This window comes from Culex quinquefasciatus, chromosome 3, assembly GCF_015732765.1.
Source record: "Culex quinquefasciatus strain JHB chromosome 3, VPISU_Cqui_1.0_pri_paternal, whole genome shotgun sequence".
Taxonomy (NCBI): Eukaryota; Metazoa; Arthropoda; class Insecta; order Diptera; family Culicidae; genus Culex; species Culex quinquefasciatus.
Genome location: NC_051863.1, coordinates 140,757,471 through 140,777,394, shown reverse-complemented (window position 1 = coordinate 140,777,394; position 19,924 = coordinate 140,757,471). Strand labels below are relative to the sequence as shown.

Here is a 19,924-nt window from a genome sequence, read left to right as displayed (position 1 = left end):
TTTCACTTCATGATTCTTTATAGACACTTTATTTATTTGCTTTCACTATCACTTTCACTATTTCTTCGGGTCGTCTAATTTTCGTCGTGTTCCCGTACTTGGAAATTTCCGCATAACTAATCACTGCTGGTTATTAGTGTCATGTCGAACATGTTACAAGCTAACACAACAGTGACACAGAAACAGAACTTCACAAGCACGGGAATTTGCACACGACCTTCCAGTGAATTAATACCGAGCTTTAACTATTTTCATACTACTAAAATGTCCAAAGCAGCTCAGTAAAACTCACTGGGAGCGTTCCACAATTTAGCCCCATCCGGGAGGAGCTTATCCCTTTGTACAATAAAAGTGCTTCGATTTGGCTCAAAATTATTCTAGGGGTTCCTTGGTTCAAAATAATTAGACCAAAAATCAAACCATCCACATTAACGACCCTCGGGTCTTTTTGTGGTCTCTATTGGAAGTTTCTGCTCGAACCTAGGAGTCCGAAGGCTTGAATGGGGAGAGCACCCAAACCTCTTTCTACTCCAAGGAACCTTCCACCCCAGTGTTTGAACTGGCTTGGTTTGGTGTGTTGTTTGTACAGGGTTGTTACGGGAAAATCGAAAAAAAATCCGCGCCAAATCCGCGCCGACCGAAACCTTAGTCTGCGCGAAATCCGCGCCATATAAAAAAAAATCGCGATCAACATTCAAGAAATGTTATTTCCAAAGAAAAAAACTAATACAGAAAGTATTTGATAAAAAAAAATGAAACTCGTTTTATGTTTAAAGGAATGAAAGCAAAAAATCCTTTTAAAAAAAATCCTCAAGAGACGTCAAGAAAAGTGTCACAAAAAAAATATTTTTTGTAAATCAGAGGGACACCACAATAATTTTGACCAATATAAACAAAATAGAATATTATAAACCAATATAAACAAAATTTAAAAATGTAATAATGAAATTTAACTTCAAAAATATAAGCTCAAAAAAAACAAAAATATAAAATTTTAATATGATTAAATTATATATTTCGAAATTCTAAAAAATCAAAGTCTATGAATTTTAATACAGATTGTATTCTAAATTCCTCACTAAAATTTCATTCAGAAACTAATTGCATTTCCAATATTTGAAATATTTTCTTCTAAAAATTTAAAGTTTAAGTTTTTTTAGTTTTAAAATTTAGATTTTTTTATTCTGATTTTATTTTTATTTTGATTTATTTTTATTTTGATTTTTTTTAATTTTGAATTTTTCATTAGATTTGAATTTTTGATTTTTTTGTTTTTTGGCGTTTTGAATTTCAGGTTTTTGAAATTCTGAATGTAGAAATTTCGGGTTTTTTAATTACGATTTTAGAAATTCGAAAAAAAATAATCTGAATTTTAAAAATTTAAATTAAAAAAAACTATTAAAACATAAAAAAGTATCCAATTTTTGAAATTTGAACTTTAAATGATGGAGCATTATTTTTTGAATGTTCTGATCTTTTTATTTTTCGCCAAGAATGTTTAATTTTAGAAAAATATTTCTACGGGTAAATCCCATCTAAAATTCAAAGGCAAATTGAATATATCCACTATAAAATTAAAAATAAATAAGGTTAAAAAAACATTACTCAAAACTCAAAAGAAATTACATATTCAGAGCCGGATATATTAAGAAATGAGTTAAGTGTAGTAATAATTTTATTTAAGAAATTTTCAACCATACATTTAAAAAATAATCTCTACATACAACGGTTCGTATTAAGAAAATACAAACAAACATTTTCAGAAAAAAATCTATTAATAAGAAATTGAAATTGCACTCAATGGAATAAAAAACAAATTCTCGTAATTCTTAATTAATATTTTTCTTAATAACTTGAAAGTAATTCTACCTATTTATCTATTTATTTATCAGAATTGCCATCCGCGCGAAATCCGCGCCTGAGCAAAATTCGTCAGCAAATCCGCGCCAAATCCGCGCTATCCGCGCGAAACGCGCCATCCGCGCGATCCGCGCCGTCCGTAACAACCCTGTTTGTACTTATGGCAGGGTTACCAGGTCAAAATTTTAAAAATCTGGTAAAGTATCGATTAAAAATCTGGAAAAATCTGGCAGACGAAAATCTAACAATTCTGAATGATGAAGATGAGGGAGGATATGAATTAATTCGAATGTTTGTAGAATTCAGATGTTTTAACTGATTTTATGGCCTAAAAAAATGTTGTACATTTACTACAAGAAAAACTCATTCTAAATTTTATGATTTTCAATTAAATTCGCTCATTTTAGTCAAAAAGTTGTTCAAAATGGGCATTAAGTGAAAAATCTGGCAAAACCTGTCAATATCTGGCACAGAGAAGGGTGAATCTTTATTCTGGCTGACACTTAAAAAATCTGGCATTCCCAGATTTATCTGGCAACCTGGCAACCCTGACTTATGGCATGGAGACGACTCCTACACTTGAAATGACTTAACGGCTTAACAACCAAGGCCGGGACCGACATTTTACTTCCTCATCCGATGGAAGGTTGGAGCAGATGGGAATCGAACCCAGAATCATCCGCTTACAAAGCGGACAGCGTAACCATTCGGCCACGCACTGCCACAAAATAATTAGACCGTATTGCGTATTTCAATTACAAAAATTTTGGTACCCTAACATGTATAGGTAATCGCTGAAATTTTCGAGTTATCGCAGTTTTAGTGAAAAAAGATGTTTTTTAGCCGATTTCGTCAATTGGGTCCTAAAATGTAGCTTAGATTGATGATATTATTGTTTACAGCGATAAAGCTAATTTTTCTGAGTACAATGACCCTTTGTACAACCACAAAGAGTTTAAAATGGATTTTTAAATCAATTTTGAAAAATTAACCGCGCGGTCCTTCTTGACAGAAAAGGTCCTACTTGACAGCTCGTTCCAAGGGGATCATAGTTGATCCATCAAAAAAAATGTTGTCCTGTCAAACTTTTTTTTAGCATTAAAATGAAAAAATAAGTGATCAGAAATGGTTTTTAATCGTGTTTTATACCGTTGTACATAAAAATTGACATAGGGCTTTAGTACCCAATTTCCCGTTTTCGCGCGCGGTGCGTCGAAAAACCCGGATTTTATTTTCAAAAAAATCCTTCCTCTGAATCCTGTTAATGAACCTCGCCCAATTTTTGATATGTAATGTAAAATTGTCCGAGGAATCCGTTAAAAATATTTTCAGATATATGCCTCTTTGGTCCAGACACTGTCAAAACGGCATTTGATGTTTTCATAAGGCTTTTTCAATGGTCAGGCTAGATTTTTGAAACTCCACGTTATTTTTTCTTGGAAGTCAAAATTATCTTCTTTCATTTTGAGCTCAAGACAGCTAAAATCTGTTGAAATGGAGCGAGGTTATGATTTTTTGAAAAAAAAAAGGTTTTTGTGAAAATCGACGAAAATGGCAATTTTTTGGACCACCCTAACACGGCGTTGGCCACCCTAATGACCAAACAAAAAATATGGGTCTAATTATTTTGGCCAAGGAACCCCTAGATAAATTTTGAGCCAAATCGAAGCACTTTTATTTTTCTTCTTTAACTTTCATATGGAACTGCTGTATTTTTTTTAACTACTGATTTATTTTCTACAGTTCGTTTTCTGTCATTTTTTTCCATTCGGCAAAACAACTGTCGGTGAAATGTCCATTCAGCGAAACGACTTTAAGGGGTTACATACATGTAGAGAATCACAAAATTTCATGTTACAGAAAAATTATTAAATCCACTAAAAAGATGATTTTTAATCACTCCTGAAAGTTTCATGAAGATATTTCATGATTAAACTGAGTAAGAGACGATTTAACAGTACACATCAACCATAGCTTTTGCACCCAGATTTCTGTTAAAGACATTTTAGTATCTTCAAAAATACGGGAACTATCGATATGATTTTTTATTCATCCCCTAAATTACTGTCTTCAAAGTAATTTACAATAAAGTTTGACTATTTTGACAATCAGGATCAAAATTTTGCCATGCGTAAAGCGGACTGTCAAATTTTCTTAGCGTTTTTCTCTAAACGAAACGAAGTTGACTTTATAGCTGTCGGCCACCATTGCTAGTACCAACCACTAGTGTCTTCCTTTTTATCTACAAGGACTTCGCCGCCCTGGGCTCCTAAGTGTATGAAAGTATGGCACGGAGCGACGGCGCCGAATACCCATATTTACACAAAGAATTTTTAGAGCGCCCGCCGCGGGATTCGAACCGGCGACCTCTGGATTGTAAGTCCAGTGCGCGGTCCGATTGATCCACACGGGCGGGACTTCTCTAAACACCGAGTTGATTTACGGGTGCCACGATATCTCGAGATAGGACGGACCAAATTGGCTGAAATTTGGGGTGAAGACTCTCAAGACATATCCCGTGTGCATGACGAAGCCCGATTTTAAAATTTTGCTTTTTAAAAAAATACAAAAATCAAATACTGACGGTTTTTTATATGCAAAACATAAAAATATTTTTATCTTTTTTTAGAATAAACTTTTTGAAATCGGCCTTCGTCATGCACACGGGAATTCACCAAAATTTTGAGCCGATTTGGTCAGAGCAGTGTTGAGATATCGTGGCACCCGTTTTTTGAAACTGCTAACTTCAAATAGCTATATCTCGGCAACGATACAACCAAATGGCTCCTAATTTGTTTTGTTAGTAGATGAAAATGTATATTTTAATGCCCTGAAAACAGATTTAAAAAAAAGTTCATATGAGCGCTCAATCAACCTCTGACATTTTTGCCGATTTACATGTATGTAACCCCTTAAGCGAAATGTCCGGCACCCCATATTTTTTCTGACAGTTAAAAATATAGACAAATCTGAATTTTTCGCAATTCGCAATTCGCAATTTTCAGTGTAAGAACGGGCCTTGACCGATCTTATGCACCAGGTTCCCGACGAACACGCACAGCCCTTACACCTACATCTCACCCTTGCTCTGAGTCAGTACGAGCAGCACGCTAGAACACGCTTTGAGTGTTCGTGCCAGGCATGCACACCTTCTTTTCCGGTTACGCATTTTAACTCGGCCGGGGGTGGTACATTACGTAGGGTTTGATGTAAGTATAAGCGCCTAACCATTTATAGTGTGCCTATCAATTTTCATTAAAGCAAAAACTGTTTTATTTTTAGTTTGAATTCAAAAACTAATTGTTATTTAGTGTGTATTGTTTTCTCCTGAAATCTCCCCTATTGTTGAGTTGTGTTTATCTGTTGCTATTTCTTTTGTCGCGGTGTTGTGTTACAATATTTTGGTCCTAAGCATTTTAGAAAAGTTTTTCAAAAGTACAGTAGTAATATTTGTGTTAATCCTTTAATCATTCCATAAATTGAGTAAGGGCTCGAACCTCACTTGCTTAAGAAAAAGGTGAAGTTTCAAAACAATGGACAGTGAAGGAAATATACTATGTAGTAAAAGGAAGATAGTAATTTATGAAGTAGATATAGAAATTAACAATAGTTAATAAAAAGAGGTAACAAACAAGCTTAGATTGTATTGAGGGCAATTTACAGGAAGATGAGAAATTATTCAAATAGATAAATAAAGAAAAGGCACATGATAAACAAAATTGACATCGCTGCCAAATTAAGGGAAAGCAGACAGTTTTTACAGCAACATCAATTGGTAAAATAGAGTGGAAAAGCGTTGAGAAATAAGAGAATCAAATAAGTAAAATCGAAATTAAATGGAGGATAGTAAACAGAAGCCGTTTTAGAAAATCAGTGAAAACAAAATAAACAGAAGATAGCTGATAGCTGAAATGGAAAGAAGAGAAACCCCGTTCTGCGATGCTCAGGTACATCCACAGCAGTTGACTCAACATACTGCGAATCAAAACAATACCGTCTGCAATCACAAATTACTTCCCTTTCCCACATTGTCGCGCCCCTTTCTTTTAGCCGTCTCTACTCTGACCCTCGCTGGTCAAAGGTTTACGAGTCGTTTCCACAGGCCACCAGCTAGGTTACACCTTGTCATCATGATGACTAAACCAAGCCAACGTGGAGGTAAGAAAATAGGACACTTGCAAGGAACCAGAGCCATGCTGTTTTGTTCAAACAGCACTACGGATGTAGTTGGGCTCCTTCCGGGATGTTCCTCGCCTAGGTGTGTCAACCGACGAGTATCATCAGTATCATGCACCCTTGGCCTGCATAGACAAATCTGAATTTTTGCAACCAAATGTATCTAATTTGGTCAATTCTGCCAAAAGCAGATAAGGTTTTTCAGAACAAAGGGTTGAAATTACTACCCGTGCGTTTGAGTGTTAACCCGGGCATGGTCTTCATAAAATATATCGTAAATTTTGACCTTTGATACCTAGAGAGCTTAAGTTCGATGACTATCGGCTCCGACCAATGTGGCCAATCCGGAACCGGTTTCAGGGTACCACCAATACGATTCTAAAAATGGTCTCGTTACACGGGAAAAAGTCAATTCTCGAAATCGTGAATTGTGTTCATGAATTTGAGAACCACGAAGGAATATACGTTTATAGTGCAAATGCATCATACTCATGAATAAATTATTTCGTGGTTCTCAAATTCATGAACACAATTCACGATTTCTGGAATTGATTCTTTTTTCTGTGTAGAACCCCGTCATGTTGCATACCAAACTTCTTGAAATTGCAAGTTATGATCATCTAGGTCAATCCGATATCCTCAGACTCAATCTGGTTATACCGAATTGATTCCGGAACCGGTTACCGATGGCCATTAGGGGACACTTACGGAATATGCTTCCTCTTCGTGAGACATATCAAACATCATGAAATTGAAAATTATAACTATCCAATTTCATGCCTCATTTGACCCATCTTGATTGATCTGACAGTATCTGGCCAATGAGGGTCAATTCTGGATTATGCATGTAAGTCTGGCCAATTAATACTCGAACATCCATCCAAATCATTATCTTCATTTGGGTCACTGAGTTCAAATATAAGTAGATAAACGCATACAAGAATTAAAAACATTAAAAAGGGTAGATGGGAAACCCTGTTCTGTAGGGTTGGTTCAACATGCTGCGAATCAAAACAATACCGTCTACAATCTCAAATTACGCGCCGTTTTCTTTTAGCCATCTCGACTCTGACCCTCGCTGTTCAAAGGTTTACGAGCCGTTTCCAAAAGCCACCAGCTATAATAGGTCACACCTTGTCATCGTGCAACTAAACCAACGTGGAGGTAAGAAAATAGGTGCAAGGAACCAGGATGTTCGTTACCTGTGGTCAACTATTTTTCTGTGCATTCCTGAAAATAATCTATAATTTGTCGGATTTGATTGATCAGAAAAATACTACTCGAGACACAGATTTTTGATTTTTTTTTTCGGTACTTTTTGTGAAATATATGCTTTTTTCTATTTTATAATCTATTCTTTAATGTGCTCAAGGAATCTGTCATCTTCGACCAACAAACTAAATTACAATGCGCGTTAGTTTTGTCATATATTTAATATATATTTCTGTCAAAATAGAACCTCTCTTTGCTAAAAGAGTCGAGAAAACTTTAATAAAAATGCAATATTTTTTTTGCGGAGCGAACCCTCTCTAACTCTAATAGCGATGCCGCGGGTAGTGCATCTGGCCCGGTGGCGGCTGGGGCTGGGCCACTATTTGAGGCGGCCGGGCCGGCGGGTAGCCCTGGGTGATGCTGCCACCGCCTCCCTTCGACATCTGAGAGGGGGGCGCGCGCATTTTGAAAACAAGAGAAAGGAAAAAGAGCAGACGAGACGAGACTCTTTGGTTTTGTTCTTCAATTTAATGTGGCACGTGCAAAGCGTAATTGTTAGGGGGTAGAGAGCGCGAGGAATGGCTTTATTTGGGTGATTTTTTTTTTGTTGGAATGGTGCGAATTGTTTTTGTTAAGCTGTGACCGAAACCAGGATGTTTGAGGGTGTTTGGGTGTTTGAATAAGCAGGTGCGTGCTAGTAATACTTGGATAGATCAATGGCGCTTACTTGCTGGTTGGCGGCGATCGCGTGCATCGGGATGGCCCCGGGACGCAGCGCCGAAGTGTACACGATCCCTTCTGGGAGGTGGCTCGTCGGTGGTGGTGGCTGCTGCGGCGGTTGACCTTGGCGAACGTACTGTTCGGGGATCTTCTCGATCGTAATGGCCTTCAGCTGGGGCGGTGGACCCGGATTTTGAGGCGCCTGTTGCGGAATTCCCTGCTGGTCGAGCGTAATGTGGTACACGTTACCGGGTGGAGGACCTCCGGGTCCAGTTTTGATCAGTTCCGGTGCCTTCTGGGAGCCGCCACCCTGCGGTGGAAGTTCCACGTGGTACGACTGCCGGATGGGCATCGCAATGTTCGCCTGCGGGTACGGCGGGTAGATGATTTGCTGTGGCTGCGGTTGGCGATTGTCCTGGGGTCCCGGTCCCGTCGGAGGAACCTGCGGTGGCGGAGCAGCGGTCGGGTAGAACAGCGTCCCCGGTGGACAGTACTGCGACTCTGGAAGAGGCAAGCGGGAGATAGTCATTTGAACTCGGAGGCAGCTTCACGCTAACGTAAGCGGTTCAACGAGGGGGAAGGGGACGGAGAGGGTCAACCGTTCTGTCCTGTTAGAAGATTTGGCGACTCTCGTTGCGGTTAGTAAGTGGTGTAAAAGCGGGAGGAATGTTTTTGAATTTATATACACACGCACACGCAGCGAACTTTGTTCGATCGTTACCATCCGTTGCAAGCACCCGTGGGGTGAAAGTCGTCTACAGTGGGGGTGATTGAGCACTCAACACGAAAAAAAGAGAGGACAACTGCTGCGAAACCATAGATACCATAGAAATTGTGCTAATAAAGAAGGGAAATCTCAAACAACCAACACGAAATAGTTTTACAAACAAGAAGAAAATCCACTCCCAAAAAATAGACTTAGAAAAAACAAATTAAAAACACACGCAATAGATTTAAAGGAGTTTTGGGGGAGGTTAGTGAATGATTTATAGGGGACTGAAATAAACATTTCAGACATGTTTGTCTTGATAGTATTTTGTTATGAAGAATTTACTGATATTTAGCTTATGTTTTCCATTGAAAATTTTTCTAAGTTAATTATGCAAATAACTTAATAACGCTTTTTTCCGATATTCAACCAAACTGGACCATTTGAGCCGATGCAAATAAATAATTGAGCCTAAAAAGTGTCGTTTTGTTGGCCAACACACTTAGATTTGTTTACCGAATTCGGTAGTTGAAAAATCGGTAAAGTTCAGATCGGTAAACCATCTGTCAAAAAGAACAAAATTTTACCGAAAATCGGTGTTACGATGAACGATAATTAACTTCATTACCGAATTTAGGTAAGTTTTTAACAAATGCAATAGTTTTTAGTTTGCCGAACTGTTCAGCAGTTGAAAATTGGGTACTAAAGCCCTATGTACATTTTTATGTACAACGGTAAAAAACACGATTAAAAACCATTTCTGATCACTTTTTTTCATTTTAATGCAAAATTATTTTTTTACAAGACAACATTTTTTCGATGGATCAACTATGGTCCCCTTGGAACGAGCTGTCAAGTAGGAGCTTTTCTGTCAAGAAGGACCGCGAAGTTAATTTTTCAAAATTGATTTAAAAATCCATTTTAAACTCTTTGTGGTCGTACAAAGGGTCAATGTACTCAGAAAAACAAGCTTTATCGCTGTAAACAATAATATCAGCAATCCAAGCTTCATTTTAGGACCCAATTAGGTAAACTTTACCGAATTCGGTAAAAAAATCTAATTGTTTACAGGGCAAAAGTTAACGGTGTTAAAAGTTTGTTATAGAAAAATCGTAAAACTATTAAAAACTGCAATTGGTCAAAAAGTTAATACCACAAAATTCCCTAATTTTTGACCTATGGGAGTAAGAGTGTTGGAGGCTGTTGCAAAAAGAAAACAGGGTTTATGTTTATTTTTACTGTTCAAACGTAACGGTAAAGTTTACCGAATTTTTAACTGCTGAACAGTTCGGTAAACTGAGAATTATTGTTCACCGTACAACCGAAATTCGGTAAAATTTTGTTCATTTTGACAGATGGTTTACCGGTCTAGACTTTACCGATTTTTCAACTACCGAATTCGGTAAAAAAATGTTAGTGTGAAAGAATTAGATTTCATCAATTTTTTAACTGGTTTTGGAGCTCAAATTTTAAAGCCCGTTTCACCCAAGGATTTACCCAGGCTTACCCTAAAATGACAGTTTTCATTAATTGCGCGTACAGTCATCCCTCATATTCGGAACAGTTTACAAATCGGCCGTTGTTCAACAAATCATGGAAAATCGATAATTGAACATAATGATTTGCTTTTACCTTCATAAGACAGCTTTTCTTGCGATCTTTCAATTGATGTATAGACCGGCCATATATTTTTACGTTTTATATCGAGTTTTTAAAGAAAAACATTGACCCTTGAAATCCACAAATTCGGAACACTTTTTTCTTCCGATGTAAACAAACTTTTTTCTCTCTCCAGGAGTACTTATTTTTTACAAAATAATGACTTCACACTCTGAAACCAATAAAACTCACGCTTAGTAATGTTTTATGAATGGTCTGATAAATTTTTTTGTGAAAATATCAATTAAATTCAGGTGTTCCACAATTGTGGGAGGCACAATAACATCCCACAATCATGGAACAGGCAATTTGGAGGCAGTGTTTTGCTGCTCTGGTGGCAGGTTTTTGTTTGAAAAGTACTACTTTTACTAGTGAAATAGCAAGAGAATGTCCAAATATAGGTCCTAAAAATAGTAGGGTCGACAGAAAAGTTGCATTTTGCATCCTATTGACAAATTACCACAAAAGTGTTCCGAATTTGTGGGTGTTCCGAATATGTGGGATGACTGTATACACTGACAGATGGCAACCCACTGAGAATTTTGGCTCGAGCCTCGACTCGATTCAGGCTCGATCTCGAGCCAGATCGACTCGAGGTTCGAGCCAAAATTCTCAGTGGGAATGTGGGCCTCATCGGAGCTCGTCCGTTAAAAACGCAACTCAAAATTCGTATGGAAATCTTCTTTTTCGTGACGGCTTTCGCGGCGCGCTCCCTCCAACTGTTCTAGAACAATATTTGAACATGGCGTATCTCTCAACAAGTTTTTCAAGAAAATGATTTCAAAATGTTTATTTTGTCGTTCAAAACCAAAACAAAGCAATGAATATATCGAGCCAAACATTTCATTAGGGCACAAAACCAAAACGTAAACATTTGAGATTATTCCACTATTCCATTCATTAGTACACTCCCTACATGCCCTCCAAGAATCAGATTGTTAGCAAACAATTTTCTATTGAAAAAATCAAAAACACAAAAGGGCACAAAACAATGTTCACTCCAAACCAGAAAAAAAGTTAAATTGTGCCCTTTTCTTTTTCGTTAGTTTTTCGTGGTTAAGGAACTTTCTATGTTATAAAGTGAACTTTTCATACATTCTTAACACTAATTCACTTCAAAACAAAGCTTGGTTTACGTTTCACCAAGGATTTCTGCAGAAAAAAAACTTCGTCGAAATACAATATTTAATACGGCCCGCGGCTGTTGTTCAGTACACTTTTGAAGAATTTTTATGTTTCACATACCTTATCTACACCATTCGATCACAAAACATCACCAATATCAAAATTTCCGCTGAATTCCTCATTATTTCTAACTAAACAAAAAGGCCCATAAACGTCATTCAAAACAACAATCCGGTGACAGCGCTTTAGTGCCCTTTCAGTTCTCTTCGAAATTGCATTTAGAAACGGCCTATTATGAACAACAGTTAGAAAGTTAAAAAGGCCCAATAACGAGATTTTCTAAAATTATGAGTTTTATTGCGAAAATCAACATAAATTAAGAAGCATTAAAGCAGAGTTGAGGATATAATTAAGAAGCATTAAAGCAGAGTTGAGGATAATGATGTGTTTTATCGTATCATCAGTAAAAATACCACCAGTCAAGCTTTCTTTTTAAATAGGAATTGAAACAAGTTGTCCACTTTTTGCCAGCGATTTACTCGAGTCGCGGTTTTTGGTTTTGTGCCCTAATGAAATGTTTGGCTCGATATTATTTTAATATATTCGCCATTTTTAAAATGTTTGGCTAGATAATATCTTAGGCCCACTCAGTTTGTATTGGAGCTGTCAACATTGTTTTTTGCAAGCAAAACATAACCAAACTTTTCGGCACCCTCAGTAATCGTCAAGTCAATACAAATTGTGCCGGATCTATTTCCAGATCTCTCCCGGAAAAGATCCGGCAGCAATTTTGTATGGTTTGACATTTACGGAGGGTACACGCAGAAAAATAAGGCATATATGAATCAACAAAACGTTTTGTTGATTTGAAAATCATGATTTTTGTTGAATCAACGCTAAACGTCAAAGCAGCTTTTTCAAAACAACAAAAGACTTTTGTGGAATTGAGAAAATAAAGGTTAGTTTCAACGCAAAATCGGCGTTGATAATATTCAACAAAAATTTTGTTGATTCAAACCTCGTACAGGCTGATTCTACAAAACATTTTTCTGCGTGTACCAAAAAAGGTAAACAATGCACGAAGTGCCAGCCAATGCTCGTGTTGGGCTCATATTTGGCTCATAAAAAAAAACGCTGATACGACCTCGGATACGACCTCCAGAACAAACCGAGCAAAAAAGCCAAAAAACAGGTTATTTTGCTGCAAATTTACAAAAACTGCCTCTTAAACTGTCATGCACGACGTCACGGCATAACTTATTTGCAAATTCTCACTATTTAAGGGGTAACATGTAAATCGGCAAAAATGCCAGAGGTTGGTATGAGCACACAATTAAACTTTTTTTAATCTGTTTTCACGGAATTTAAATATACAGTTTTAACTATCAACTTAATCATTGCTATTTTATGTAAGCAGTTTAAAAAAAAACCGCATGGATAAAATTGATTCAAAATTTTGGTGAAGACTCGCTAATCTGGTCCCGTGTGCCACGCACACGCTTAGGCCGATTTTCAAAAAAGTTTATTTAAAAAAAAAAATATTTGTCACCAGTTTTTTAATTTCAGTATTTCTTTTAAACAAGATTTAAAACACGTGGCCTTTTAATTTGAAATTTTCTATCAGATTAATTGTTCGTTCTATCGTCATTCTGGTTATGCCTCTCACATTACCATTGCACTTGTTTGTTTTCAAGGAGGCATTACACTATGACGAACAAACAAACAAATTTTTAACAGTTTGACAGTTTGCCTGCTTTGTTCGTTTGCCTGCATTTGCTTGCAGAAACGTCAGCCTGCCTACATTTGGCTTTGTTTGCGAGTTTGGCAAACTGTCAAATACAAAAAAGTGCGAGTTTGTTCGCCATAGTCTAATACCTTCTTGAGGGTTCCTAAAAGTTTGGTTATGTTACTGATTGCAAAAGACAATGAAAGCTGTAATTCATTATCAAAGTTCTGATAAGCCGACAACAGAAATGGGTCGAGAAAGGGTATATTTCCCCTATTATGATACTAACGCCGTAAACTGCAAAAAGGGATGATTACAAGCAGGAAGAAACAATATTGAACACAAGTTATGGTGATGATGCGGGGGAGGGTGGCGAGGAGGAAATGATAAGCAATTCAGAAAAAGAGTGATAGAAAGAAGAGAGAGATTTGTAAAAATAGAGAATAGCAAAAATATCAACTCACTGTTCCACAGAACGGCACGGGCCACTTCACCCGGGCCTCGTCTGCCCTCCTCCATTTCTGTATTGTTTTTATAGTTTTTTTTATGTTTTCGGTTTGTTCATATAAAGATTATACGATTTTCAACGGGTTTTTTTCGAGAAAAGAAGGAAAAATGATTGGCAGGAATAAATATAAAATATAGTCGTAAATTAAGTACACTATTAGAGAAAGAAGATTGCAAAAATTTAGACAAAAATGAACGAGAATATATAGACAAACAAAATGGAAAACCTAAATCATTCTTAAGATCGTTGGTAAGAAAGTAAGTAAGTAGTTTATCTTCATTCATGATGTGTACCAGAGACAGATTGCAATGTTCTGACGCGAGAAGGGGGTTAGTGCGCAATACTTACTCTGCGGCTGCGGGGGAAGCGCGTAGGTCTGGCTCGTGTTCGGCTTGGGGTAGTAATTTTGCGGCGACGGACTGTGCGTACGCTTGCCCACGTTGGTCACCACCGGCGGATTCACCTGCTAGAAAAAAATGTGAAAATGAGAGTTTTATTAAATCATCTTGAGTTGTAGAGCCTTACCGTGGGAACCTTATGGATCAGGTGCTGCTGGTGAGGTGGCATCGGATTGGTTGGCCTTCCCGCTGGCAGGAAGATCTGCTGCTGTTGCTGTTGCGGGGGCGGAGGTTGCTGCTGCTGCTGCTGTTGTTGTTGCTGCTGAATGTTGTGAACAGGAAACATCTCCCTGAAAAAGAAACAACACAAATTTCGATAAATATTCCCTCTCAAACTCTCCCAATGCTGCTCCTCCGTACGCTGCTTCCTTCATCTGCCTCTTCCGGATGTTGTCGTCCTCGTTGAGAACCTTTTTCAGCTGCAGAAACAGCTGCTGCTTTTCGTTGCGCAGTTCCTGCAGCGTTTTCTCCATCATCGAGATCTGCTCCTTGGTTTCGCCGAGCGTCATAACGTCCTGCTTTTCCCGAGCCTCGCGCTCCTTCCGTTGGCGTTCCTCCTCCACTTCGGCTTCCATCTCTGGAAATTAAAATTGCCATAAATTTGATTACCGTGAAATCCCGGAACCTGTGCGCCACCGCAGCAGCTTACCTTGCTTCTTGCGTTCCCGTTCCCGCATGATGTGGCGCTTGAGGGCGTTCCAGAGCTGTTCCTCCTGAAAATTCCAAATCATTTTGTAACGCCCAAGCCAAATAATCAGAAAACCTGTTTACCTTTTCCGTTTTTGCCACGGGTTGGGCCGGCGGTTGTGGTGGAACCGTTTTCAGATACTTCTTGGCACTCATACTTGGTCACTTCTTGTGGTGTAGAAATACGACGAAATTTTCCGGGAAATGGACCGAAATTTGCTGGAAAATATGCTGGAAAGGGGTGAAAATCGATCGCGCGAGTTAAAACTTTTGGAAATGATTGACGTTTTGTTTTTGTTGCGTGCGACAGGGTTGCCAGTTTTTTTTTACAGAAATCTGTGATATTTTTTTCAGAATTTAAAGTCTGCACATCATTGTTTAGGGCCATCCATAAACCACGTGGACACTTTTTTAGGAATCTGTTACCGCCCCCCTCCCTCCCGTAGACAATTTCCATACAAATAAAATCTTTTTTGTATGAAGCGTGGACAATCACCAACCCCCCTTCCCCTCTACCCAAATTAAGAAATCAAAAATTTAAAATTTCTTAAATAAAAAAAAACTGAAAATTTGAAATTCTTAAATTGAGTACTATAAACAGGGTATCAACTTTGGCCTAACTTCTAAATTTTCATGTACAACGATAAAAAACACGATTAAAACCCATTTCTGACCATTTTTGTCATGTTAATGAAAAAAAAGTTATTGACAAGACAACATTTTTTTTATGGATCAACTATGGTCCCCTTGGAACGAGCTGTCAAGTAGGACCTTTTCTGTCAAGGGCCGTGAAGTTAATTTTTAAAAATTGAATTAAAAATCCATTTTAAATCCTTTGCGGTCGTTCAAAGAGTCATTGTACTCAGAAAAATAAGCTTTATCGTTGTGAACAATAATATCACAAATGTAATCTTAATATTGGGACCCAATTCTAAAACTAGAAATATGAAAAACTTTGAATTCTTAAATTCTTAAATTCTCGAGTTTTTTTTGAAAAGGTCCTATAAACAAAATTTTCACTTTTTGCTTTTTGGGTGTTTTTGAATACCCCTGACTCAAGGCGGTTCTAAAAACACCCAAAAAGCAAAAATTGAAAATTTTGTTTATAGGACCTTTTCAAAAAAAAGTCGAGAATTCTTTTTTTTTGTTTCTGTCATACGACTGCTGTAAATTCTTAAATTCTTAAATTCTTAAATTCTTAACTTCTTCAATTCTTAAATTCTTAAATTCTTAAATTCTTAGCTTAGATTGCTGATATTATTGTTTATAGCGATAAAGCTTATTTTTCTGAGTACAATGACCCTTTGTACGACCACAAAGAGTTTAAAATGGATTTTTAAATCAATTTTGAAAAATTAACCTCACGATCCTTCTTGACAGAAAAGCTCCTTTCTTTTTTGTCCGCCTTGTGGGCAGATTTTGGGATTAATTCACCTCGACCGTCATAGCGACTATCTTTTGTGATTCCCTGTTATACTCTTAAGGCTGCAATTTGCTCGAATCTTATTGAGAAGAATCAAGCTATCTGTTTACAGCCTTTTTCCCAATGCACATATACACTGGTAGAGTGCGCTTGAACGCTATACGTTGAAGCGTGGTTGGTGCGGAAGGAACAATTCTCCTCCCGTGTTTTGCCTTCCTCACCTCACTGAGGCAAGGCTATAAAATCACTCAAAAATTGAACTTTTTAAATAAGCCTTCTAGATATACCTTTACGTATACATATCGGCTCAGAATCAAATTCTGAGCAAATGTCTGTGCGTGTGGATGGACGTAGAATTTTTTTTCTCACTCACTTTTCTCGGAATTGGCCCGACCGATTTTGTCCGGATCTATGTTTTTAGATTCGCCTTCAGGTCCTTTAAGTCTTTTTTTAATTTCATCCGGTTTGGTGCAGTACCTCAAAAGTTATGTTAGAAAAACTGTTTTGGTTGATACTAAAAAGGGTCATTATTTACATAATTTGAAAGCTCCGGCGGATAGCTGTCGGAACTTTCCGCTCAGTGCACGCCGTTCACGCACACAAACACTGCAGTGCTTTCAAATGAATAATAAAAATGTATCATAGATGGCAGCACTCAGATGTATAGTGTCTTTACTAAGTAAGCGTTAGCCAAAGCTTTCAGGAGGAAGGCAGCAACCACCTTCTGGTGGATTAAGTAACGTTTTTTGAGTCCGAACACTCATCAAATCTGTTAGCGCATCTTCGGCTAGTTGACCAGACAACTACCTTCCGAAGTGCACAAGTCAGCCGAAGCTATGTGCTCCCGAAGAGAGCGAACCGTCCTACGGTCGGACGAAATCCGTAGTGGTTGACTTAGCGAAGGAGAAATGAGCAACTTTGAAGATTTGTTGTGGCTCGCAGGCTGTTGATGTCCAACTTCAAATGATGAGGACGGACGGGGACTGGAGCGGTCCCTATTGGCTATTTTTAGATCTCTCCCTTTGTCATCAGTTATTTCGGCTCTCTGTATTGACCCGACTGTCGTCAGTTGGCATTGGAGCTCTTCCCCGAGTAGTCCAATTTTTGACTAACTCGAGGTTTCTCCAAAGCGCAGACAGCAGGGAAAGAAAACCTGTACTGATGATTTTGCGGGATGATCAAGGCTCCAAAGCTGCCACCCGAGGATTGAACCTCTGACCTTCCGCTTGTTGGCGGATCCCGTAACCACTAGACCACAGGAGGTTGGCAGAAGCTCCTACTTGACAGCTCGTTCCAAGGGGACCATAGTTAATCCATCAAAAAAAATGTTGCCTTGTAAAAAAAAAATTTGCATTAAAATGAAAAAAAGTGATTAGAAATGGTTTTTAATTGTGTTTTTTACCGTTGTGCATAAACATTGACATAGGGCTTTAGTACCCAATTCTTAAATTCTTAAATTCTTAAATTCTTAAATTCTTAAATTCCTAAATTCTTAAATTCTTAAATTCTTAAATTCTTAAATTCTTAAATTCTTAAATTCCTAAATTCCTAAATTCCTAAATTCCTAAATTCCTAAATTCCTAAATTCCTAAATTCCTAAATTCTTAAATTCTTAAATTCTTAAATTCTTAAATTCTTAAATTCTTAAATTTTAAATTTAAATTTAAATTCTTAAATTCTTAAATTCTTAAATTTTAAATTCTTAAATTCTTAAATTCTTAAATTCTTAAATTTTAAATTCTTAAATTCTTAAATTCTTAAATTTTAAATTCTTAAATTCTTAAATTTAAATTCTTAAATTTAAATTTAAATTTTAAATTTAAATTCTTAAATTCTTAAATTCTTAAATTCTTAAATTTAAATTCTTAAATTTAAATTCTTAAATTTAAATTCTTAAATTCTTAAATTCTTAAATTCTTAAATTTAAATTCTTAAATTTAAATTTTAAATTCTTAAATTCTTAAATTTTAAATTCTTAAATTCTTAAATTCTTAAATTCTTAAATTCTTAAATTCTTAAATTCTTAAATTCTTAAATTCTTAAATTCTTAAATTCTTAAATTCTTAAATTCTTAAATTCTTAAATTCTTAAATTCTTAAATTCTTAAATTCTTAAATTCTTAAGCATTAGCATTTGGAGGACGCCGCGGGTTGGTTGTAACAGTATTCCTAATTCCAGTCTAAACTCACCAAGTCGCCATGGCCTAGTAGTTAGCATTTTTGCTTACCAATCCAAAGGACGGGGGTTCAAACCCCGCCTCCAGCGACTTTGATTTTTCGTTCATATTCAGCATTTCAAGTATTTCTATGTCCTTATTTTTCTCGATGGGAGCAGATGGGAATCGAACCCAGAACCATTCGCTTACAAAGCGAACAACGTAACCATTCAGCCACAGCTGCTTCTTCTTAAATTCTTAAATTCGCGGATTGGGTTTTGGAGTTTTGGGACGGCACGGATTTGGAAATTTAAAATGCAAGATGGCGGCCAAAATGGCTATGATTAAATATTGAGAAAATGCATTTCGGAATTTAATCGGCAATCAAACACTGAAATGTGACTAAAATGGGGTCGCAGAATCTTAATTTGGAGTTAAAAGTGAGAAAAAAAAAATTGTCCATGATTCGATTATCCGAACTTCCTAAAGGACGTATTAGACTAAGGCAAACAAACAAACAAACTCGCAGTTTTTGACAGTTTCTCTACTTTGTTTGTTTGCAGCCTGCACATATTTTTTCTTGTTTGCGAACTTGCCGAATACAAGTTTGCGAGTTTGGCAAACTGTCAAACACGAAAAAGTGCGAGTTTGTTTGCGGTAGTGTAATAGCTCCTTTACGCTTAGAAACATAGATGTTGCAACCAGGGCTGAGCGGGCGGAGCTGTAGGTTAGTCGTCGACTAACAAGTTCTGTAATTTCGGAATACATTCGTCCGGCTTCAGCTGAAGATTCATGCTGTCCCATGTTGCATGTTCGAGTGTAGACCTACGGAAAACCTTGCCGCGAGGAGAGGTGAGTGAGAAGTACACGAACCACCTACGACATAATTCCTCGGGCGGCCCAGGTCAACTCGAAGTTACCCCAGGCACCCCCAGTGCAGGACACATTGGGGGTAGAAAGCGGATAGATATTTCAGTGAATACAATAATTATGACAATATAGTTTCATATAATCCTTATTCCTTGATCTTACCTTTTGACACTATCAAACCTAGCAATATTACTATTGCATCTTACCATTCCCTTTTGATAGTGTCAACTTCAAACCTTCATCCATTGTGCAATTAACACATAATTTTCGCTATATTCTTCATGCGGAATCGTCGTCTACTTTCTTCGCCTTATTATCACTGAACCACGGCGCGATATTGTTCTCACATTTTTTTGAGATTCAACGACCGATTGTTATTCACGCACTTATAAAAATACTTGTTCTGTTTCGCGGCTTTGTGAAAAATACACGTGTGTTGGCTTATACAATGACTTTTTTGGTCATCGTATGCTCGCAAGGTACATGAAAGAGAAAAAGAGAAAAAATGGGATAAGTAGGGGAGAGTGGGGCGACTTGATCCCCGGGGAGATTTGATCCCAAGCCTGTATCTCGTCAGCATGTGGGTAAAACAATTAGCTTTGTTCTAGAAAGTTGTGCGAAATTGACTAAAACTCATTGTAGAATACAAAGAAAAAAAAAATAAAAAATGTTTAAATTGAGTTACACACATTTTTC

General features: G+C 37.2%; 1 protein-coding gene across 3 annotated transcripts; it reads right to left on the bottom strand.

Annotated features, from left to right (window-relative positions):
• Window positions 1-7,458: 7,458 nt before the first annotated feature.
• On the bottom strand, window positions 7,459-15,030 carry LOC6033558 (proline-rich protein 2). Of its 3 annotated transcripts, none has more exons than XM_038264957.1 (8): window positions 14,865-15,030; window positions 14,743-14,806; window positions 14,454-14,670; window positions 14,221-14,383; window positions 14,044-14,158; window positions 13,652-13,708; window positions 7,976-8,469; window positions 7,459-7,691 (listed from the first exon to the last, which is right to left on the bottom strand). In XM_038264957.1, exons 1-8 carry the CDS (start codon window positions 14,934-14,936, stop codon window positions 7,572-7,574), a joined length of 1,302 nt encoding a protein of 433 aa, XP_038120885.1. In that variant the 5' UTR covers window positions 14,937-15,030; the 3' UTR covers window positions 7,459-7,571. The 3 variants fall into 3 exon arrangements, with proteins under 3 accessions (XP_038120885.1, XP_038120884.1, XP_038120886.1); XM_038264956.1 differs by having other exon boundaries at window positions 14,044-14,161; window positions 14,865-15,029; XM_038264958.1 differs by lacking the exon at window positions 13,652-13,708 and having other exon boundaries at window positions 14,044-14,161; window positions 14,865-15,029.
• Between the last annotated feature and the right edge of the window lie 4,894 nt (window positions 15,031-19,924).

Bases quoted from the DNA above. Each gene is read 5' to 3' on its own strand.
- LOC6033558 (XM_038264956.1), bottom strand. From the start codon at position 14,936: ATGAGTGCCAAGAAGTATCTGAAAACGGTTCCACCACAACCGCCGGCC. The intron at 14,807-14,864 runs GTAAACAGGTTT...TGGAATTTTCAG, and splicing joins CCGTGGCAAAAACGGAAAAG to GAGGAACAGCTCTGGAACGC. The intron at 14,162-14,220 runs GTAAGGCTCTAC...ATTTTTTTCTAG, and splicing joins TGATCCATAAGGTTCCCACG to CAGGTGAATCCGCCGGTGGT.